This window comes from Apium graveolens, chromosome 6, assembly GCF_009905375.1.
Source record: "Apium graveolens cultivar Ventura chromosome 6, ASM990537v1, whole genome shotgun sequence".
Lineage (NCBI taxonomy): Eukaryota > Viridiplantae > Streptophyta > Magnoliopsida > Apiales > Apiaceae > Apium > Apium graveolens.
The window spans coordinates 228,730,419-228,753,556 of record NC_133652.1 but is presented as its reverse complement, the minus strand read 5'-3'; the positions used below and the strand labels follow the sequence as shown (position 1 = coordinate 228,753,556).

At 36.1% G+C, this 23,138-nt stretch overlaps 5 protein-coding genes across 5 annotated transcripts; 3 read left to right on the top strand and 2 right to left on the bottom strand.

Annotated features, from left to right (window-relative positions):
* Positions 1–2,928: 2,928 nt before the first annotated feature.
* LOC141666809 (histone H2B.7) lies at positions 2,929–3,575 on the top strand. Its single transcript, XM_074473016.1, has one exon. The coding sequence runs from the start codon at positions 3,001–3,003 to the stop codon at positions 3,433–3,435; it is 435 nt and encodes a 144-aa protein (XP_074329117.1). The 5' UTR covers positions 2,929–3,000; the 3' UTR covers positions 3,436–3,575.
* A 341-nt stretch (positions 3,576–3,916) lies between these two features.
* LOC141666808 (pheophorbide a oxygenase, chloroplastic) lies at positions 3,917–10,241 on the bottom strand. Its single transcript, XM_074473015.1, has 7 exons — positions 9,749–10,241; positions 9,305–9,540; positions 9,057–9,183; positions 7,397–7,533; positions 6,887–7,046; positions 4,752–5,030; positions 3,917–4,373 (listed from the first exon to the last, which is right to left on the bottom strand). Exons 1-7 carry the CDS (start codon positions 10,166–10,168, stop codon positions 4,119–4,121), a joined length of 1,614 nt encoding a protein of 537 aa, XP_074329116.1. The 5' UTR covers positions 10,169–10,241; the 3' UTR covers positions 3,917–4,118.
* Positions 10,242–10,760: 519 nt separating this feature from the next.
* LOC141666810 (uncharacterized) lies at positions 10,761–13,361 on the bottom strand. The gene is made up of 3 exons (XM_074473017.1): positions 13,204–13,361; positions 11,353–11,463; positions 10,761–11,148 (listed from the first exon to the last, which is right to left on the bottom strand). The coding sequence occupies exons 2-3, from the start codon at positions 11,433–11,435 to the stop codon at positions 11,016–11,018; spliced, it is 216 nt and encodes a 71-aa protein (XP_074329118.1). The 5' UTR covers positions 11,436–11,463; positions 13,204–13,361; the 3' UTR covers positions 10,761–11,015.
* A 3,551-nt stretch (positions 13,362–16,912) lies between these two features.
* LOC141665769 (uncharacterized) lies at positions 16,913–20,233 on the top strand. Its single transcript, XM_074471750.1, has 5 exons — positions 16,913–17,168; positions 17,250–17,695; positions 17,866–18,050; positions 18,125–19,143; positions 19,224–20,233. The coding sequence occupies exons 1-5, from the start codon at positions 16,913–16,915 to the stop codon at positions 20,231–20,233; spliced, it is 2,916 nt and encodes a 971-aa protein (XP_074327851.1).
* Positions 20,234–20,266: 33 nt separating this feature from the next.
* On the top strand, positions 20,267–20,752 carry LOC141665768 (uncharacterized). Its single transcript, XM_074471749.1, has one exon. It carries the CDS (start codon positions 20,267–20,269, stop codon positions 20,750–20,752), a length of 486 nt encoding a protein of 161 aa, XP_074327850.1.
* The last annotated feature ends 2,386 nt before the right edge of the window (positions 20,753–23,138 follow it).

The following is a 23,138-nucleotide window of genomic DNA, read 5'->3' as shown; positions in this document are numbered from 1 at the left end:
ATATTTAAGTTAATTTTATAAATTAATTTAGTTTTAATTTAAACTTAAAAAGGAAAAAGAAAAAGAAAAAAAAGGAAAAGGAAAAGGAAAAAGAAAACAAAACAAAAAGAAAAAGAAAAAGAAACAAAAAGAAAATCAGAACAAAAGAAAAAAAGAAAAAAAGGAACCAGGGGTAACATTGTTGATAACCCTGTCGCCACAGGATGGTGAAGTTAGTTTTTGTTTTACAAAAGTATACTAGTAACCCCTGTGGTCGCCACAGGGGTGTTAGATTAATAATACTCAATTTTGCATGTACTTGGAAAGCTTGCAGTCGCCACAGGAGATTCCCCCTCCCCCCTTTGTCGCCACACAGAGCTCCTGTCGCCACATAAAGGACTTGTCGCCACAGAAGCCACTCAACCTCAGCCACACAATTTTATTGTGTATAAAGTCTACACTTTGCATCAGATTTGAAATAGTACTGTTTATCTTCTTCTCCAACAAAAAGAGAGCTGATAAAACAAGAAGCGGAGATTTACAGAGGAGTTCAAGCTACTTTAATATCCGTTTAACTTCTCACCGGAGTGATGTTATCGTGCCCGTTTTAACTCTTGTATATTCTTAGGGGCATTATAATCGTTACCCGGTAATTAAATCCTAGTACAAACAAAAGCTAGATTATTGTATATGATTTGATTTGTAAATCTTTGTACTAGCTAGGAACTTTGTTGTTCTTAGATTGTAGCCAGTTAATTTATTTACCGGAGTGTAGCAACACCCTCGAGGATTTATATACGAATATATATTTCCCCGAATATCTTGTATTCCTTGTTTTTATCGTTCCAAACATTATCCCTCTCAAGAACATGAAACCACTAACCGAGTACTAACTATTTTATCCGCTAAAGATTCGAAATAATTTTTAATTTAGTGATTATCGTATTCAACCCCCATTCTACGATAATTCGGAACCTAACATTATACAAAGATAAAGATGCTTCGCTTTTTGTATCAAGTATTAAAGGCTATTGGCACGTACATTAAATGAATTTAGAAAGTAGTATTAGGAAACTGGATACAAACCTTTATGTAGTTTAGTTGTAGAATGTGCATGTAGTGGTCTTAAAATTAGATAATTGATCTATGTATTGTTTCTGATGTAACCTCCCAAACAATCTAGAGCTCTGCTTATACTCGATTAGTTTACATTGAGTGTTGCTGGCTTCGCTTTTGAAATGTGTGTTTACACTGAAAGTTAAATGGAACCGGAGGCGATGTTTTTGTGCAAGCTATGGTTGTTGCTGTCGAATCAGTCCTTCAACAGCAAATTTCAGAGGTAAATACATAAATCTGTTTAAATCAAGTTGAGACAAGCTTGTTTGTTGATTGATGCATAACGTAGTGGCTCTTGGTGCATGGTCTTAATACCCACGTGCCAAGTCTTTCGCAAGACTTCTTCAGGAGCAACAAGATGAATATATTTCTTGAGTAATTTTTTTACAATCGATTGTATTCCTTGAGTAAAATATATTTCTTGAACAACAGGATGCACAACAACCTTTATCTTTAATTTTTATTTGCAAATTATGATTACCATAAGGACATATGTTTCTTAGGCATCAAGCAAGTTGCTAATTAATTTTTTAATATTAAGCAGATTTGATAGACATCTCGAGTGGAGAATTGGAGTTAAGATTGTACCCGTACATTGCATTAGCTCAAATGGCTCAAATGGATGCTGCATCAATGAGTACCTTAAAGTAAGTCATACTTAAAATAAGAGGGAATTACTTATCATAATATTTGATATTATAGATAAGCTGTGTGTCTTGCTCTCACGTCTCACCTAAGGATTTTCAATTGTTTAGATAAAATATATATTTCCCCCAAAAGTTCGATTAGGTCCATTAGGATAAAAACTTATGTAAAATTTTACCGGATAATTCGTTTTAATCTCACCGTATTGAGATAATTTATCTAGTTGTATAATATTTAATACATCAAAGAGAATGTGACGACTGGGGATGAATAGAGGAAGAGTAATAACTATAAATATTTTGAAATATTCAATTCTGCTGAAATTTATATTTTTTAACTAAATCACAATATCATGAGTTAGGAAAAACTAGAGCTGAGCAAAATCGAACCGAACGGTGCTAATCCGGTTCAGTTTGGTCATGATTTTTCAGAAATTTCGGTCTATTCAATCCGGACCGAATACACTGAAATAAAATTCGGTTCAGTTCTTTTAAAAAATATTTCGGCCAGACCGAATAGATCGAAAAGACCAAATTATAAATACTATAATTTTATTTTATATACATTTTACACATATCTTAAAATTATAATCATAATTTTTATTTGTAATTATATTTCTACACTCTTATTACTTTATATATCACCTTACTTTAATTATAGTTTAGATTTTATAATTTTGGTTTAAATTTTTAATATAATTTTATTTTTGAAAAAAATTAGGTCTGTTCGGTCCAAAACCAGACCGAACCGAAATAACTCGGTCCGGTCCGGTAAAAAAAATATTAATTTAATTTTTCGGTCTATTCACCGACCGAATACTCAGCCCTGGGAAAAACATTGATAAGGAGTGAAGTACCACCACCGTTTATCCGAAATTCAAAAAATGAAACTGAACTCCGGCGCAAATATCCAAAATTTCATATACATTTCACAAAAGTACGCGGTGAATTCAACATAACAAAAAGAGAAATCCTTACCGTCCATTCCAACCATGATCCAACAGCCCCAGGACTGAATCCGCACCACAACAAATCAACCAATAAGATTTACTCTCCTTCCAACCCAAAAATAAAATCCAAACCGTCAATCTCATCCGTAATCCAACGGTTCAAATCAACAATCCGCGTCCTCAAGTCTCCACCAATCACATGCCACCCCTCTTGATATATATAGACACACAGACTCTTGTGCTAATCTCATCACAATCATATCTCACAGATCATCTCTCTCAATTTCAATACAAATCTAAATCAATCTCTGATGGCACCCAAAGCAGACAAGAAGCCCGCGGAGAAGAAGCCCGCCGAGAAGACACCGGCGGCTGAGAAAGCCCCGGCGGAGAAGAAACCCAAGGCCGGAAAGAAGCTCCCAAAGGACGCCGGCGCCGTCGACAAGAAGAAGAAGAGAAGCAAGAAGAGCGTGGAGACGTACAAGATTTACATATTCAAGGTGCTGAAGCAAGTTCATCCTGATATCGGAATCTCAAGCAAGGCGATGGGGATCATGAACAGTTTCATCAATGACATCTTCGAGAAATTGGCTGGGGAGGCATCGAAATTGGCGAGGTACAACAAGAAGCCGACAATTACTTCGAGGGAGATTCAGACTGCGGTGAGATTGGTGTTGCCTGGAGAGTTGGCTAAGCATGCTGTTTCTGAGGGGACCAAGGCGGTCACCAAGTTTACTAGTGGCTAGGGTTAGGCTTTGTAATTTCGGGCTCTGGGTCGGGTCGGGTTATGTAGTATGTAAAGTCGGTTTTATTTGGGGATGAATGTTATTTAGTTTTAATGGGCTTTCAACTCATGAATCAAATCAAATTAGTGTTTTCAATTCTACGTTACGTTTGTTTCACTAATTTATTTCCCTTTAATCAATCTGGCATTGTAAAACATTAACAAACGAGGTAAAATTGGACTATGTCTTTTATCGGAGAAATGAACTGTGATTACATCTTTAATTTTGTGGAAAAAAGGGTTTGGAGTGCTTTTATGTTTCTTTAGAGATTTATCGATTATTGTTTACATATTCACATCTATGTTAGAGAGAGAAAAATATAGCATGGATAGGCTATTACATTTTATTCTTGTGCCAAGCCAAATAGCATGATTAATTTGATAACTGAGTCTGAGATCCAGTGAGTGATCTAACTAAATGCAAACTGTGTGCAAAAACTGAATATAACAATCTAATCTAGTATTGGAGATCAATATATATATATATATATATATATACAAGTTCTTGTCAATGTTCGGTGAACATACAAAAATCTCAAGTTCTGATTTCTGAAACTCTTGTAAGAGTAGTTATCTACGTGCCTAGTTGTATTCTATATTTCTAATGCTGGCAGTGCCCAGTCTAAAAACCCAGTTCTTCATACTTTACTCGATTTCAGCATGTACGTAGTCGACATATACAAAATTCTTTTCAAGTTCATTTAAGATGTAAGCAACAGTGGCACTTATAATGGCACTCCCAGCCAATATAATTCGGAACTTCATGTCGGATGGAACCCCGGCAGTGGCAGCAAAGGCAACTGATGCACCAATTAACAACTTTTGGAGTGTCTGGAAAGTAGTGTATGCTTTTTTGCACGACTGGCATTTCAAAGTGTGCTGCTCAAACCTATCCAGCATCTGTAGCACACAGATACACTGATCATTGAGCAAATATTTATGTAGTATGCATAGTTAGCTATATATGGATCTGCTTACAGTGTGAGTTATGAGACGACAGAATGAAGGAATGATAATCCTAAGGGATGAACATACTGTAATTTGTTGAATAAAAAATCTAACATTGCTAGCAACTAAACAGATGTCTAATTTCTTTCATACACACGCTCAAATAATTCACATACTCTTGGCTTGCTCCCCCCCCCACATCCATTATCTTGTTCTTTTATTGGAGTTACATGTCCCGGTACATTAACAATGCAAATGATATCAACTAGCTTGTACTTGTATGTGTTCAAGAAATCAAGTTATAACCACGTCGAATATTAAATGGAGTACCTGTCGTTTGGACAAAACTGTAGATGGCAAGGACTGAAGATTGGGAGCACCAAACCACTCAGGTTGGCTGTTGCCATGCCGTCTAAGCCAATTTCTGAATGCCAGGACCAAACGATCAGCTTGTGTGGGTGTAAAAGTAATATTTGTGTACTCCTTGTTGACATCAGTAGAACCCTCCATTGACTTTGAAAGGAACACCTTCTCTTGACCCTGAAGCACAATCATGTCCCCATCGTATACCTTGTTTGATGTCCAGTGTTCATGCCATCTTGGAATTACCTGTTCAATGGGAAAAATTATTAAAGCAATGGTGATCACTGAACAGAACTTTTACTACCTGTAAATTTTCTTCATTCTTTCAAGAATAAAGTATGATGCACAATAGGACAGGGATCTGATATTAAAATAATTCCACTATAAAACAAAACCCAAATAGTCAAGTGATTTCACTTCCCTAGATTTTTCAACTTGTACTACGCGGCTGGATATATTTGGATAAATACATTAACCAGCTGACTGACTGCTAAAAGTTTGACTACTTATAAATCTTAAAATTTGATAACCATATAGTGCCATCGTGCTTCTCTCACATCTCCAACAAGGCAGAAATATATCTTGCATTCTTTGTGAGATATACAAGGACAAGGTACTGATAAATGTTTACCTCAATGAGATGCTTTGTTTCTTTGCACGGTTTTGGTATTTATGAATGGACTCGCATGTTTTGGTTAATCAGTTTTCGATGAAAAAGCTACAACTTGGCAGTGCAAGTACCTCATCAGGTCAGATATGACTCAACAATGGCTGACATGGAGGAAAATTTATCACTAGTAAAGAGAACTGTTTTGTGATCTCCGTTATGATGTTGCATAATACAAAAGATATATTACTCTAAGATTGACAGCCAAGATAAAATATAATCCAGTTTGAAAATGTAAAAGAAAAGAGTTATTTAATACTATGGGCACATGTATCGAATTCTTTTAGTTTGCTCTCGTAGATCATTTAAAATCCCAGCTTGGTCAGTCCACATAAATCCTCACTGTATAATTGTCAGTGACTTTGCAATCAAGTCACTAGTCCACATAGATTCCAAAAATACCGCATCATGAAGAACAAAACAAAAAGTTCAAGGCTTTAAACAGCAAACTCATCCCTTAAAACAATTTTAATTCATTTATAAGATTAAGATCTACAGATAAAAAAAGAGATTTGTATTTATCAGCTTGTTAGATTATAAAAGAACGTAAGGATTGCAGAAGAAGAGTAACAGTCAATTCCCCCACCACAAGCACCATGTTGAAGCCCCTTAAAGCCCTAAGCCCAATTTTTTAAAGTGTAGATATGTAATGGTGGTGGTAAATCTTTAAAAATATCCACCGGAAAAGAGAACGGTAGCCCCCTTCAAAGAATCCAAGTGACTGCAGATGTCAAGTCAGCAACTCAGTCGGTGCTCAAAAAGGCTTATGTTTGTGAAGATGTTAAATTTGAGATGTTTCACCAGTGTTTTACATCGATGCCGAGAGTTAAGATACCGAATTATGGACTTGGGCATATCTAGAGGTTGACCAGAATAGGGTTTCGGAGATTGTCAATATAATAAATGTGCTTCTAGAATAAGAATGTCAAATATAGGAAAAGAGGGCTTCTATTACGGATTCGAATGTCAAAATTAGCCTAGTAAAAAAAATCGTGTAATTTAATCGGGGTATCTAATGCCTTCCCAAAATTGAGTAGCTGTCGTGTGATTTTATCAGACATCATCTTTTTTATTTCTATTTATGGATGACTAGATTGTCAAGTCGGCAATTATTGACCCTGGTTAAAATTTGTGAGTTCATCATGCCACCTTTGGATTATTCTCTCAGGAGTTCAATGGTTTTAAACCTAAAAAAAGGTAAACTAAAAACAACAAGTTCTTTATTATTTTTGATAATTTTGTCGCTTAGAGGTTAATATTAATGATACTGTCTCCCAGTATTAAATATAATCTTTTTCATACAAACAAATTCATACAAAACTACTAAGCTATAACAAACAAATGACAAGTACGAATTCCTCATAAATTATCACGAATTCCTCAAATTATGATAAACTTTAGCTCAAGATATAGATAAAGAAGAATGTTACTGTACCTGCCACCAGGCAGGCCCGGGCATTGTCAACTGAAAGAAGTTCCTAGCACTGCAAACTATGGAACGGGTCTTCCCAGGCGCCATTGGTACATTGAAGGAGCAGATCCATATTACCCATTTTTGATCACCCACGATTGGAAGTTTAGTGTCAATCTCAATTCTATAAGAAAAGATAGACTAAAATGAGGCCCTGATTCAGTGTATAAGCATTAACCTCGTACACACAAAAAATAAAAAGCATACACAGACATTATCCGACAGGCATCGTTCATCATTGTCAATTAAATTTCCCAACAGATGATGGCTTATACCTAAAAAGAATTTCTTCTACTTATAAATTACAATAATTATTTTTTTTATTAACAATTAACCTTTTTAAGGTAAGCAGGAAGGTATATTACCCGATCCAGATGCTAAATGAAGCGTACTAGTAACAGTGAAATATATTTTTACCTGAAAAGACAAATAAAATCTACAAAGGTTAAAGTACCAAAAATGATGAGAGCATACTTGTTTACATAATAACAAGGGGCGATGAATTCTGCACTGATTCGTGGATTCCCATCATTTGCTCCGGCAAAGCCCCAGTAACCAGAAGAATCCATTTTAAATGGCAACGGTTTGGCTCTATCCCTCCTTCCTGTCACCTGTTAATAAAATAGATTCTATAACACTAATCCCATAGATAGCAAAAGCCTTCCAACTTGTTTATTAGCATATCAACATTCAACTATATAACATTTCATTTTATCAATTGCTTCGTCTATCTGAACTCTGAAGTCATATAATCAATTCCTTCAGAAAATCTACCTAAAATGAATTTTTCTTGTCCGCTTGGCACATACTACATATATGTACTACAATTGCATTAAGTTATTTTATGAGATTTTTAAACGTTAAGTTCCACTCCTAATTTTGAGCTTTAAAAACACCTCAATATGTAACTTCACTAAAATTGCATTTATATAGTAAATATGCCCACAATCATGTTAACTTCACTCATTCTAAAATCCAAAAGAATACCATGTCAACGTTTTTTCAAAACTAACATGTGAAATACAACCTGTCAAAAAAAACATGTGAAATACTAGATAAAATTGAATAAACTAAGAATTGAATAAACCGACTCAAAAAGGCAAAACAAGACTGCATCATTCTCAAATGAAATGGAAGGCGTATGAATTAGAAATGACGGAATGGTCAAATAACCAATGAAAATCTGAGGAGCACACATAGATATCCGGTGAAATCCTAAGGTTCCTTACCTTAGTATCCTCTATTCAATTCAACTCATGAAACTAGTATACAAATATAAACGTCGAGATCCAGCAAATAACAAGTAAGATACACAGCCAAAGTAATGACAAAAGACAATCATCTCTTAAACCATTTACTAGGACCATACAAAAATTTATTTTGAGAGTTTGCACGGGATGGATACACATAACAGAAATGTATTTCAGATTCCCTGTCAAACTTTCAAATAACAGGATATAAACAAAACATAAATATACTTGTTCAACCTGCGAAGATTCACTCAACCTTCCCTTTCACAGTGATTTAAAGCTAAAATCAATCATCACTATCTCACCAAAATAATATATATGATATGATTTTGAAATACACAAGTGAATAAAGATTTCTAAATCAAAGAAATTAGATACAATTTATATGCCTCCAAACCTAATTGCTCTAAGTTATTGCTCTAAGTTATATGTCAAGTTAAGATGTAAACATAGACTCAAGTGCACTAGGTTTGGGTTTCAAGGACCTCCAATACCTAAAAAAATCTGTATCAAAACAATTCAATTAAGCTTACATGAATAGAGGGGACCTCAGCATTAGGCTGTCCGCTAGGCGCTATTAATATTTATACACTATTATGCGTGGATGGTACACACATATTTCCATCATGCTTTGATAATTTAATTGTGAATATTGGAAGTGAATACTGCATGTGAACTAAAAGTTGATTAAAATAATAGTCAATAGATTCTGTTTGATAGTATTCAGTTTTTTTATTCAGTAATAGCTTCTAACTACTCAAGTTAAAGAATTACACTACCTAAGTTGATGCATTTGTCTCCATACATGAAAGTAACGAAATTAAGAAGTCTATTCTCAACTAGTACAATCACACTTCAAAATATTATCAGATAACTAGATTGACCTTGTGATGTGCAAAATCTATGTGGGAAGGATCCGAAACATTCTCCATGAGGGTATCGTAGCCATAAAACAAATCACGCTGAATTGTCACAGTTGAGAACTCTGGTTTATCAAAGTCAGCAGGCAACCTAATAAACAATTCCAGTAAAGCCAACAGCACATGAATAAAATATAGTACACCACACTTCATCTTAACAAATCACTATCAAATAGCATAATTATATATAATAAAAACACTAGAATGCTTACATTGGAGGTTTGGTGGCATTAGCTCTTTCCCAGCCTTTTTCATCAGGCCAAACAAAGAGCAAACCTTGAGATACCATAGTTGGAAACCTGGTGGCACAAGCCTTGGGTGACCCAACAGCTCGAGCTTCAGGCCCCTGAGACGATGCCTGAGGGATCCTAGAACAAGATCCGGAAGCATTAAAAGACCAACCATGGTAGGAACATTGCAAATCACCATTCTCATCAATCCTTCCTTCCTAAACAATACCCAAAAAACAGAAGGTAAACACAATCAAGACCTCATAATTGACAATACATAAACAACACTTAACCCTACTTGGAGTAGAGGAGACTATTTCCGTGAAAGACCAACAATTAATTTGAATAAAAAAAACATAAATGATTAGCATTTGTTGACTGATATAAACCATAATGCAAGATGAAATTATGAATAAAAGAACATACAGATAAAGGGGCAAGGCGATGAGGGCAGTTGTCATCGAAAACAAGCCATTGAGAAGAATTGATGTGAAACCAAATAACAAGATGACGATTGAGAAGCTGAAAGGGGGTAGCTCTAGAAGGGTCTAGATCTTGAATAAGAGAGACAGGGTACCAATGATCTCTCCATGAGAACTTAGTATGAGGATCTTGTGAATGTTTTTGTTGTTGGATGGGAATTGATGATGATGATGATGATGATGATGATGATGATGCTGATGCTGTTGTAGGAGAAGCTACTCTAAGTGGGCCAGAGATGAATTTTCTGGATAGAAATGAGGAGGAGGAGGAGGAGGTTTTGCTGTTGAACAAGAGTGGTAGACAAGCGGGGGAGATTAAAGTGGAAGATGGAGTTGAGAAGAGTGATGATGAGATTGAGGCCATGAATATGAGTTGTTCTGTTATGTATGTATGCTTTATTTATGTAGGGGGTGTATAATATATATATATATATATATGTTTTGATTAATGTGTGAGTGTGTATATATTATGTCAGTCAAAGGAGAAGAACAAGGTTGCGTGCAAGTTTCAAGGTGGTTGGTTTTATTGGGTGGGAGCATCCGCTGTTTCGGACAAATTCATCTTCACATACTTTAACCCAACTGTTTTTTGCCACGTAAGCTTCTGTATCCGAGGATGACAATTTTGAATCATAATTACTATTGAGTTCCAGTCCCGACTCCCAATTCCTTTTTGCAAATTTGTTCAAGCCGCTCATTTCATTTGTTTTCCTAGTATTCAATATTTTTCAGTTTTTCACATTACAGAATTTAACACCTTTATTCCTTAAATTTTAACAATTGCTACAGTTTTCTTTATTGTCAACCACCAATTTTCATTTATGTTTCATGTCAAGGATAACTGATGTTCTCATTTGAACCCAAATTATCACAATTCTGTACTCTGTTTCTAGTTTCCTATGATTTACACAAGAGGGAATTACAAATGGAAGAAAGTTTAGACGGAACCATATTACTAAAGTTGCAACAAACATTTCCTCATATAGTGTAAAGTTGGAAACTGCCCCAAAATCAAAATACCTATTTAACATCATTGTCTTCTTTGCAAGAATGAAGAACTACAGAAGCAAGTAATGAAACATTTCTATACGATACAAATTTCAAATACTTAACCTTCCAATTATTTTAACTTTAGATTTGGCATCAGATGAAGGTTCTATATCTTCATTATGGACTTTTGCTTGCCTTCTAATGCAGGGAGGATTATGAAGCTATTTTTTCGAGTAAGTTTGATGATCGGGTCCAACATCGCGTGATCCAGTGTTGATATAAGGTCCTCGAAAAGTTGCCTGGGGTGGTAGTGGCTTTGATGAGTCGATCACAGGGGTCTTTGATGACCTGGTTCTGCAAGTAAAGAAAAAACATTAACATAAAGATGAAGCAAAAACTAAAATGGTCATAATCACATTTATTACTACTCCCTCCATCCCATTGGATTGTTAACATTGTTCAAATTCCCCTTCACATAATTTAAACAATGTTTACAATCCAATGAGGATGGAGGGAGTAGAATAAAGAACACTTGAATACCTAGAAAATTTTACTTACGCCATATAAAAGGGAAATGCTAAACCACCACCTGCAAATGCCAACAAGCCTGAGGCAACCACGATATTGCGTGTTCGGGACATGGAATTAATAGACTATTCCAAGAAAGATCTATAGAACACATAACCATAAGGGTGTCAGACTAATTATCAGAATGCACTTCAGACAGTACATTGATATATACTGTTTACAGCAAGAATAATGTCAAGAACAATCTTACAAAATGCTCAACACAGTTTAAAGGATTTTTACTAATACTGAAGTATGATGACAAGAAAAACGTGTACTGCTGATTTGTAAAAACTTATCCTGAGTATATCGCAGTAGGCATTCACCAGCATATCAGTAAATAAATTTCTGTAAACCTCTTATAAAACCCTGCACATTGGTAATTTACATTGAAACTCGCCTTTACTGTCATTTTTTCATTTTTAAAAGTAACAGTTTCAAATTTCAGAGATTTTAAGCAATTAAGTTATGGGTGATTGGAAAAAGAAGAAAAAGCCATTGCGGGAATCAGGAATTAAAGAATTGGAGCATACTCAGAACCTCTCTCATGTCATCAATTTCCCCAACACAAAAACAAACTCTAAAATCTGAAACCAAATACACCCCTCTAAAGTAAAATCTTAAGCAAACTCCATAAACACCAAGTCCAGAAGACTAGAACTATAAAAAGTAACTGAGCAGGCTATTGATAAATCTAACAAAATAAAATTATAAAAATGGGGGAAGAAGTAGCTTACATTAAAATAATTAAACATATAAAACCAGTTTTACAAATGAAAAAAAGCCTCTTCGCTCTGGAGCTGTTCCTTTAAAGAAACCAATACGAAGAGAAGAGATGTGATGGGCAGATCGGGGTTTTAGATACAAATGGGTTGTTATGTTTAAGTATATCTGTACGCTGTACAATATGTATTTTCCTAATCGGGATGGATGTATATACATGCCTAATATCTTTCCTATTACTTGTGTGTATTTTTTAGTAGTATATATTCTTTCTGATTGCAATCAGATACTACAACTCTGGGAGTGATAAGAAGACGGCTGTACATGTAAATTCCAGATTCCTGTCGCTCTCCCTAGTCCCACAAGTAATAAAGAATACAAGCTCAATTGGAGATGTGTGAAAATCACTCTTTCTTTAAGAATATGGTAAGAAGCTTCAAGTCAAGGATTAAGGATCAAGTTCCACAATGAATTTGACGAAATCAGGCGGGGAATAGCATCAAAAGGGTTGTAAGATACCATATTCATAAATTCATTGCTTGGAAATTAAATTTACAGTAAAATTGCATAGCTAATAGCTGTATAATGTACTAATACTACCATTAATTCTCTAAACATCACCTATTTACTAATAATAGAACCAACTCAGTTCCCAGTGACAACTACACAGAAAATACGTGTACCCTTGTAACTAACAAACATAATCCCAAGTAACTAACTGTCCAAACTATGATACATTTTCTATAAATTCCAAAGAAACTATAATAAAAACTCCTGCAAAACTCGCTACTACTAAAGTAGGTCTCTGTGCATTTCGTTAACAAAAACAATAGTATACTCCAAAGTCCAATCACACAAAATTATCATGACATAAAGAATTACAGAAACTGCACAACAACGCAATAATGTCAAAGATTACCTACCAAATCATATAGGAGTAAAATATAACACAAAAAATTCATAGAAATGACAACATAAAACCCACTAAAATTAAATAAAGGGGGATTATCATAAACTCGAATTGTAGTGCGAAAGGTAATAAACCCCAATGAGACTTACATGAGTATATATACAATTTAACAAAGTTATATAAGATGTTAACTTGAGTTTAAAGTTTACCGGAAGCGGGAGCGGATCGGAGAAAAGAGGAGCGGAGGGAATTTTTTAATTAGGGCGGGTATATAATTTGTGATTTTGTAGTTTTTTTGACCCGACCCAATGCAGAACTTGTTTCAATAATGTAACTTTGTAAATTTCTACTACCAATCAAATCAAATTGTAATCTATCTATCGATCAATCTGTATCTGTTTTTTTTGGTAGTAGGTTAAATCGATGTACCAATTTTTTCTAAATATTATATAATTTTTTAAATATAAATTGAATAAAAATTTAAAAATTTTAAAAATTAATTTATTCAAAATTTTTATATAATATAATTTGATAATAACTATACAAATATATATTTAATATTTGTATTTAGAGATATTTATGTGATGACAAATGTGAGCAAGATTGAGCAATTGACGAGGAGATGGAGCATGAATATTTAGAGCACGAGACCTCTGTGCTGCAAATCAAAATGTGCACACGAAGAAGCAGGGCTTTTGAACTAATTTTGAATCATATATTGATCTTGAAATGAATTTGGGTTATGAAATATATGTATGATTCTCTAGAAACTTCTTGACTTTTAGATATCCCAATTTTTGGCCTTTTATATGTTTTAACGTTTGGTTTTTCAGTAATGTAACTTATCAATTCATTGGCCTATATAAAACACATGAGTTTTATATATAAATAAAAGATGATTTCTTCTCTCTAACTTTCTCTTTTCTCTCTATATCTTACATAATAATTTATTTTATTATATCTATTACGTTATCAACACGATACTTGAGGGTTTGCTTGAGAGTTTTCATTTGGGTATTACAGAAGCTTATTGTGTTGAAATAATCGGAAAGAGTTACGCAAGTTTTTCAATTTGGTACACAGGTCAGCCAACACTTTGATTTGCAATTGTGATATCAATCTGCTAAAGTTTCTACCGTAAATTTGTAAAAAGTTGTAATCAATCATTATTTGCTATCTATTTAAATTATAGTTCCTGATCCCTATTTTCAACAGTGTTTGCTGTTGGTTTTTACTGCTGTTGAATAGTAAAATAAAAAACTCCAGCTCCAGCCATGTTTTTCCAGTGTATTACGGGTCTTGCCACTGCCCTATGGATAAGCTGGTCTTCATTGCTTAACCACCACATGCCACCACATAAAGCTGATCTTCATTACTTAAGCACCACATACTAATTTTATATCTTCGGCTATCTTCGGCTCCTTTCTTTGATAGTTGATTGGAGCTTAATTTGTTAGCTGGGTCGTTGTTCGTTGGTGATTGCTGCCGGAAGCAGGGCGGAGGTTGTTTTGTTGTTCTTTTTCCCCCTTTTTCGGTATTGCGAGCTTATGTTTCTTTTGTTTATACTTTTGCCTGCTTTTTGTTTAGTTTCTTTATGTATTTGGTTGTTTGCAGGTTTGGTATGGATGATGACGAGACTGGACGTTTGTTTACTTCCGATGATATGATTGTTGGTGGTAAGAAGGGTCAGAGATTGAGGAAGCTTTCAAGGTTGATGAGTGTGAGGGAGCTCAGGGACGTGTTAGGGTCGGGGGATGATGGTTTTGGTTTTGGTTCTTCTGCGTTGTCTCTTGGGAGTGAGCTGCTTTTTCAGATTGTCTTTGTATGCTTTGTTGTTGTATATTTTGATCACGCTGCTTTCTGTTTATATTTTGAACTGCTGTTTGACTTATATTCTTCTTTATGTTTATATTTTGTTTGTTGTATTTGTTGCTTTTTTTTATTTTAGAAGGTGGTGACCCTATTATTGCTCCTGCTGCGTTGGTTGATGAATTGATCGGTGGTTCTATTGACTCTAATACCTATGAGGATGGTTTTTTACTGCCTTTGCTGGGTAGAGGCGTATTTTTGCCTCCTGGGTTGGGTCAGGTTGCGGGGGGAGGTACGGGGGCTTTATTATTATTTTGTGATTTTTATACTCTGTGATTTGTTTAGTTATATTTATATTTTATTTATTATATATATATAATAGTTTCTGGTACCTGTTTTGAGCAGTTATTTTTCTGATTTACTTTCTTGTGTTGTTAAATGTAGTTGAGGCATATTGACTTATTGTATTATGTCGTTGAATGTAGGAAATACAAATATGTGCCGAAGGGTTCGTAGGGCTTTGGATTTTTGTGCTCCTTTGGATAGAAGGTCGTGTGATGTCGGACGGGTTTTAGGTTTGGATTCTCTTTGGTTGTGTAATGCGGGACTGGAGATTGCCATGGTTTAATCTTATACAGTTGTCTTTATTGTGTAGTTTCTGATTCAGGTGTTGCTGCGCCGGTATTGGCTAACGGGATTGTAGGTCATGATACTGCCAGTGTACTTCTAGGTAGGTAGCCTTGGTAAGTGTGTGTTGTCGTTTTTTGGGTTAGCCGGGGGAGGTTTTATTTGCGGTTTATAATGTTTCGTATCTAAAATGCATTGTTATTTTTCTTTTCTTTATAATGTTGTTGTTGAGTATTCTGGCTTATTGGCTTTTTTTTTTAAATGTAGGTGGTACTGATCAGCGTGATTGGCGTTGTGGGAATTTAAATATATCTGGATCATTGGATATGAATGTTTCTGGTGCGCGACAGGTTTTGAAACGTGCTCCTGAAGGGGATATTGGTTATTTGGATCAAAGGTTATTTGCAGGGAATGTACTTCCTTTCTCTGAGGACAATAATGATTTTAATGAAGGTTGGGTTTTTGTTAGTGTGTATGGATTTGTAGTTTGGATGGGTAGTGTTTTGTTTATTTGTGCTTATGTGTTTATTTTGTATGTGTTTCTGAGATGTAGGTGACAATGTTGTTGATGACGCTTTGTGGAGTGATGGTTCTGAGTCTTCAGATTATGAGTTGTATGGTTCTGATGTAGATGGTTACCTTTCTTTTTTAGGGTTGTTGATGTACCGTGGTTATATTATTTATGTTCTAACATTTGAACTTAAATGGTGCAGGTTGTAGTGATGTTTTGGGTGAGTACGGTGCTCTTTTTCCTGATGATGATGATGGTGATGTGGATATGGTTTCGTTTACTTCTGTGCGCCGAACAACCAGACGAGTGCGTGTTATTCCGGAGGGGTATGCCTCGCTTGGTGCTCCTTCGGTATTGTGTAAATATTGTGGTGCTCGTATGTGGAAGGAGGAAAGGGTTAATAAGAGTGTTACTAAAGGTGTTCCGATATTTTCGCTTTGTTGTATGAAGGGTGCTGTGAGGTTGCCTGTTGTTCCTCCCATTCCGGCCTATTTGATGGATTTGTATGATGACAAGATTCGAGGGCCTGTGTTTCACAGGTTGATACGCCTGTATAATGCGATGTTTGCTTTTACGTCCAGTGGGGGTAATGTTGATCGGTCTGTAAACAATGGTAGAGCACCTTATGTTTACCGTTTAAATGGACAGAATCATCATGTTTTTGGATCTCTAATACCGGATGATGACGGGACTCCTAAATTTTGTCAGCTCTATGTGTATGACACGGTGAATGAGGTTGAAAATCGCCTTCATTGGGTCACAGGTGAGGATAGGGAAGCTGTTGATGCGGCAGTGGTTCAGGGTCTCATTACGATGCTGGATGACACTAATGAATTGGTTAGTGAGTTTAGGAAGCAACGTGATCGCTATGAAGGTGATGAAATTATTGATTTGGAAATCACTTTGAAGGTCATTAGGTCTGAGAGTGGTCGGGAAACTCATTTTCAAGTACGGATGAGGTGGCTGGAATAATGGTTGGTGATACTGAGGAGACATGTGGTGAACGTGATATTGTGGTCGATGACAAGATAAAGGGTTTGGTGCGTGTTTCCTATGTGCATCCAAAGTTAATGGCTCTTCAGTATCCAATATTATTTCCTTGGGGTGAGGATGGTTACCATACGAAAATCAGGTCTCAAAAAAGTGCTGATAGTTCATCTAAAGTTCGTGGTTTTTTATCGTTGAAAGATTACTATTCCTATTCTTTTCAGGTTAGGCAGTGGGATGGTATGTGCCAGCTGTTATTTTCTGCTGTTTTGTTATCATGTGATTTCTTTTTTTAAATTTTGATAGTAATTTTTGTTTCAGGTCTTACTCCTCGGCTTGGTGGCCGTTTATTTCAGCAGTATTTGGTGGATGCTTTTTCTACCATTGAACAGACACGTCTTTGGTGGTTTAGGACGCATCAGACCACTATACGAAATGAACTTTACAGCCATATATGTGATTCTGTTCGTAGGGGTGATGTTGATGCCTCGAATATGGGTAAAGGGGTTATCTTGCCTGCAGGAGTTGTTGGTTCAAAGAGATACATGCAGCAGAATTTCCAGGATGCTTTAGCTGTGTGTCGGCATGTTGGGCATCCTGATATATTTTTAACCATGACATCTAATCCGTTTTGGGATGAGATTCAGAAGATGATGGTCTTTGTGCCTGGTTGTATAACTGCTAATTGTCCTGATATAGTTTCCAGGTTATTTAGGTTAAAACTTGAGCAGTTAATGACGGATATAAAGAGTAAGGCTTACTTTGGTGTTTGTAATGGATGTATATGATTTGGGGATATAAATATATTTGGTATTGCTTTGGTTTTTTTTCGGGGGCTTTTTTTTATGTTTGATTCGTGTTCTTTACCAGTTATGTACATTGTGGAGTTTCAGAAATGAGGTTTGCCTCATGTCCATATGTTAATATGGCTTGATAGTGCTGTAAAAAGAATTTAAAATTGAATGTGGATAAGTACGTGTCTGCGGAGATTCCTGACCCTTTATTGGATCCTGCTGGCTATGCGGCTGTCAAAGAATTTATGATTCATGGCCCCTGTGGGCTGGAAAACTTGAAGTCTCCTTGCATGAGAGATTTCCGCTGTATACGTCATTTTCCAAAAAAGTGAGTGTTTGTTTTGTTTTTCCCTGTTCAACTTTACTCTTTTGCTATTAATAAATTATGTCTATGTTTATTAGATACTGTGCTAGAACTACTTTTGATGAGAGTGGTTTTCCAATCTACATGCGGCGTAGGCGAGGAGTTGTTGTTCATGTTCGTGGGACTGATTTGGATAATCAGTGGGTTGTCCCTTATAGCCGGGATTTGCCGGTCAAGTATCAATGTCATATGAATGTTGAAATTTATTGTCATGCAAGGAGCCTTAAATATTTATTTAAATATTGTCTTAAAGGGCATGACCGTGCCACCGTATATCTGAATAAGAAGAAAAGGTGTTGGCGAGGAGAAGAACGAGACCAATGTGAGGATAAGATTAACGCGTATTTTGATGGGCGGTACTTGTGTGGTGCTGAAGCGGCTTATAGGATATTTGGATTTGCTATCCATCATCGGAGTATTTCTGTTGAGCGGCTTCCATTTCACTTGCCAGGCGACAAAAAATGTACTTTTCGTGCAAATGAATCTTTGCATAAAGTTGCTGCGAGGGAGAAATACAAACTAAGCAAACTGAAAGCTTTTTTCTTGCTTAATTCTGAGGACATTGCTGCGTGTGAGCACACGTATGATGAGATACCTAGGTATTATGTTTGGAATGATGGTCAACAGCGATGGACTCCGAGAAAACGAGGGCTGCAGATTGGGCGTCTTTGTTATGCTCATTATAGTACTGGAGAACCCTGGTTTTTAAGGTTATTGCTTACCAAAGTTCGGGGTCCTACTTCGTTTAAATCCATTCGGACTGTAAATGGCATTTGTTTCAGTACTTTCCGGGATGCGTGCAGGGAGTACGGCTTATTGGATGATGATAAGGAATGGCATGAGGTCTTATCTCAGGCTGCTGCTGGTGGGTTGCCTCCTCAGATTCGGCAGCTGTTTGTGCATATCATAGTTAATTGTAAGGTTACTGATTTATGGCTTTTGTGGGATACACATTGGAGGAGTATGATTGATGACATTTTGTTGGCGCGCCGTGAGATTTCTAAAAATTCTTCGTTGCTTCTTAATGACATGCAGTTGCAGTTTTATGCGTTAGCAGGTAAAGTTTGTGTTGTTTATTTGTTTTTATATTTTCTGGTTAATTTTGTTGCGTGCCAATTTAAATTTGTTTTCTTGTAGAAATTGATAAGTTGCTTAGGTCTATTGATAAATGTTTGAAAAAATATGATCAGTTGCCACAGCCTCCTGCTACTTATTTGAATAACGGGACTAATAATTTGATCTTAGAGGAAACAAGTTATAACATTGTTGAAATGGAGAAGGAATACTCTAAATTGTTGCAAGTGTGTACTGAACAGCAAATGAGTGTGTATGATGCTGTGATGGGTGCTGTACATGGTGGGTCGGGGGGTCTCTTCTTTGTTTACGGTAGTGGAGGTTGTGGGAAAACTTTTTTATGGAGGACTCTTATTTCCAGGCTGCGTTCTGAGGGTAAAATTGTGTTGCCTGTAGCGTCCTCTGGAATAGCGGCGACTTTGATGCCTGGAGGGAGGACTGCTCACTCCCGTTTCAAGATTCCAATTATGTTGGATGAATTTTCAACTTGCAACATTGCGCATGATTCGGATATTGCCCAGTTGATCAAGCAAACAGATCTTATAATATGGGATGAGGCCCCGATGCAGCATAGGTTCGCTTTTGAATGTTGGGATCGATCGTTGAGGGATATTATGAAGGCTGTGGATCCATCTCGGTTTGACATGCCATTCGGTGGGATTACTGTTGTGCTTGGGGGTGATTTCCGACAGATCCTTCCTGTTATTACTTTTGGTTCTCGAGCGGATATTGTTGCAGCCTGCATAACACGATCGCGTCTTTGGCAGCTGTGCAATATTTATGTGTTAACTGAGAATATGCGTCTTAGGCAGGGCAGTACTGATTTGGAGATGGAGGATTTAAAGTGGTTTGCGCAGTGGGTTCTGGATATTGGCAATGGAAATGTTCTTCCCCCTAGGGTTGCGGATATGCCGTACCAGGAAAATCGGACCTTGATACCTCCACGATTCTGTGATTTAAATATGGAAAATTCGATTGAAAATATGATCTCGATTACTTTTCCTGGATTTTTGGAAAATTGCCGTGATCCGGAATATTTGAGCAAGAGGGTTGTGCTGACTCCTACTAATTAGACGGTTGGGCACTTGAATTCTCTTATTGTTGACATGGTTCCAGGTAATTCGATTTTGTATGTCAGTGTTGATTCTGCTGAGGAGTTTGGTGGGACGGATGAGGATTTAAATGTAGCGTTCCCTGTAGAATACTTGAATTCTCTAAATGTTACGAGGATGCCGCCTCATGATTTGAAGCTCAAGGTTGGTGTTGTGGTGATGCTTATGCATAATTTAAACCAGACTTTAGGGCTGTGTAATGGAACGAGGATGATAGTTACCAAATGTCTTAAATTTTGTGTGGAGTGTGAAGTTATATGTGGCTCCTTTGTAGGGACAAAGCATTTTATTCCGCGAATGGAACTGTTCCCTTCGGACACTAAGATGCCTTTCAAGCTTGTTCGTAAGCAAATACCTCTTCAAGTTCGCTACGCAATGACTATTAATAAGTCGCAAGGCCAGTCTTTGGATACTGTTAGTTTGTATCTGCCAAGTCAGTTTTTACGCATGGACAATACTATGTTGCTGTTAGTAGGATAACTTCTCCTGGTGGACTGACTATTTTTATTGATGATGACACGGGTGGTGCTACGAATATAACTAAGAATGTGGTTTACAAAGAAGTTTTTTATGATTTACCCTGTGTTTAGGTTGTATAGGTGGTGGTTGTTGTTAGTTTTTTAGATAAATAGTTCTTTGTGTATGGTTTTGTCTTGCTTAAATTTTGCGTCTGTATATTTTTTTAGATTAATATAAGTGCAAGGCTATATTGCATTGTAGACTTCTGTAAAGAATGTAACATGCATTCTGCTGATTGTGTGGGGTTTAGGTATTGTTGCATCTGCATAATTTGGCTGTTGGTTTATAGTTCGATTGTATATTTTCTTTATAGTTGTGAAAGATGGTTAATATGTGTGCAAGGCTATATTGCGTTGTTGTTGTTGTTGTTGTTGTTGTTGTTTGTGTGTGATTAAATTATTGTCTAGTACTCATGTTTGATATCTAATTTGCTGGTGTTACATGAAAAATCTCATATTACATTGGATATCGACTTAATGTGTTTAGGCAATTTTGTTCAAAAGCATGGGATAGGTTTGATTTACTGCAATTCTGTTCACAAGCGTAAAATAGGTCTGGGACAATGTTTCCTAGTACAGACGGTGCCATACATAATTGAAAGACGGTAATATCTTTAACAATAATTTAAGCGTCGTAATATCCTCAAAAGTACATTAGTGTCTTGTGTTGTTCTTTGTTCAGAGAACTATGAATGTTTTGTCTCCATGGTAGAAGAAATGGAGTCTCTGTCCAGTTGTGAAGTTGTTGGCCCTTGCGAAAGAGCTCCAGCCATTTCCAAATCGACACTGATTTTTTAGTCTCTGCACTTTCATGTTCCAGCTGCCTCCTCCATGTAGCAGTGTAACAACTGCGTTGTGCTTCCAGGGCTCATATATATTGAGAAGCTCTGTTGGAATGTACTGGTGATAACAACTTATTAGTTGATCTGACCTTAAAGTATTGGAATTAAGAGTAAGTATTAAAAAACTTGGTATGTTATGAGTACCACCCCGTGTTCCTTTAAATCCAAATATGATGGCTTTATAGTGATGTTGAATGAGAGGCCGTCTTCTTGGTCTTCTGGTTCTGGTTCTGGTTCGTGTTCAATTGTGTCATCGCTGTAGTCTGTGGCATGGAAAAATGATAATTTAAACGTATATAGGTGTGACTGAGATTACTGTATTCATGTGCTGTACCTTCATTGATGTCTTGAAATTCTGTTGGGCTTGCTTCATTTGATGAAATTATGTTTACTGTTTCTATGATGTCTGCGTTGTATTTGTTAGGAAAAATGAGATGTCAATTGAGTTGTTATATTTTCTAATGTAAAATTAATTAAATTATGTTAGGTATACCTTCGGTTTCTGAGCTGTCTGTGGAGTTTCCCAGGTTGTTGAGTAGGTATTGTGTTTGAATATCTGGCATCCTTGCTTTGACTTCGTTAGCATCCAAAATATTCGTGCAATTATTGTTGAAAACGGCGGCGTACAGCCCTGACGGTCCAACATAATCAAGGAAAAAGAAGAAGCTTTCCTTCATGGAGTGGGTTTGGAAGATGTCGTGGAGGGAATACAAAATTTCTGTTCACCGGAAAATTTTGCTTCGTGTTGGCTGCCATTTCCCATGTATATAGTTATTCTCTCGCTGAGCATTGAACCATGACGTTCGATGAATTTCTCTGGGAGTTCCTGTATTGTCGAATATATTGTATTACAATACTGAAATTTGAATGGTGATATAAAATTTAATGATTACACGGTTTATTGAGGATAAGTTATTACCATTGCGCCTTCCTCTAACATTTCTTGTGTTAAAATTTTGAAACATTTCCTGTTTGACATCCCACTTGCATGTACTGCGCAATTGTAAAATATTTATCAAGTTATAGTTATTGAAGTATATTTCTATTTTGGGGCCTATATTTTGTAATTTTATTTGATGGGTTACCTTCTTTATAGTGTTGGATATTGTTGGCTGCTTCAGTAAGTGAGATCTTGAAACTCCGGGCTGCTGTTGTGCGAGATATGATGCAGATATCTCCTTCCTTTACATCTAAGTCTGATAGTAGTTTTGTCCACTCTGTTCCACATAATACTCTATCATTTACCCATTTCAGTTGTATGATCCAATGTTGTTTGTCCAGGGAAAGATTGATCCAGCATATTTCTTTGTTTAGATGCAATTTTGATATGCCATCCTCGGAAAACACCTGAGATAATTTTGTGGTCACAATGTAAATGTATTTATCAGTACATTTGCTACTGAAAACATTAATTTAAATGTAGACTGTATTTAGCTTTATATATTACCTCGGTCCAGTTAGATTGTAGCAGGTGTTCCTTTTTTATATAAAGTTTGTAGCTCATTC

Coding starts and splice junctions, on each gene's coding strand:
- LOC141666810 (XM_074473017.1), bottom strand. CDS start 11,435: ATGTCCCGAACACGCAATATCGTGGTTGCCTCAGGCTTGTTGGCATTT. Junction 11,149..11,352: donor GCATTTCCCTTTTATATGGC/GTAAGTAAAATT, acceptor CTTTACTTGCAG/AACCAGGTCATCAAAGACCC.
- LOC141666809 (XM_074473016.1), top strand. CDS start 3,001: ATGGCACCCAAAGCAGACAAGAAGCCCGCGGAGAAGAAGCCCGCCGAG.
- LOC141666808 (XM_074473015.1), bottom strand. CDS start 10,168: ATGGCCTCAATCTCATCATCACTCTTCTCAACTCCATCTTCCACTTTA. Junction 7,534..9,056: donor TAGATTTTGCACATCACAAG/GTCAATCTAGTT, acceptor TTTTATTAACAG/GTGACAGGAAGGAGGGATAG. Junction 5,031..6,886: donor CCGGGCCTGCCTGGTGGCAG/GTACAGTAACAT, acceptor CCCATTGAACAG/GTAATTCCAAGATGGCATGA.
- LOC141665769 (XM_074471750.1), top strand. CDS start 16,913: ATGGTTGGTGATACTGAGGAGACATGTGGTGAACGTGATATTGTGGTC. Junction 17,169..17,249: donor TCAGGTTAGGCAGTGGGATG/GTATGTGCCAGC, acceptor TTTTTGTTTCAG/GTCTTACTCCTCGGCTTGGT. Junction 17,696..17,865: donor AGAGTAAGGCTTACTTTGGT/GTTTGTAATGGA, acceptor ATGGCTTGATAG/TGCTGTAAAAAGAATTTAAA.
- LOC141665768 (XM_074471749.1), top strand. CDS start 20,267: ATGGTTCCAGGTAATTCGATTTTGTATGTCAGTGTTGATTCTGCTGAG.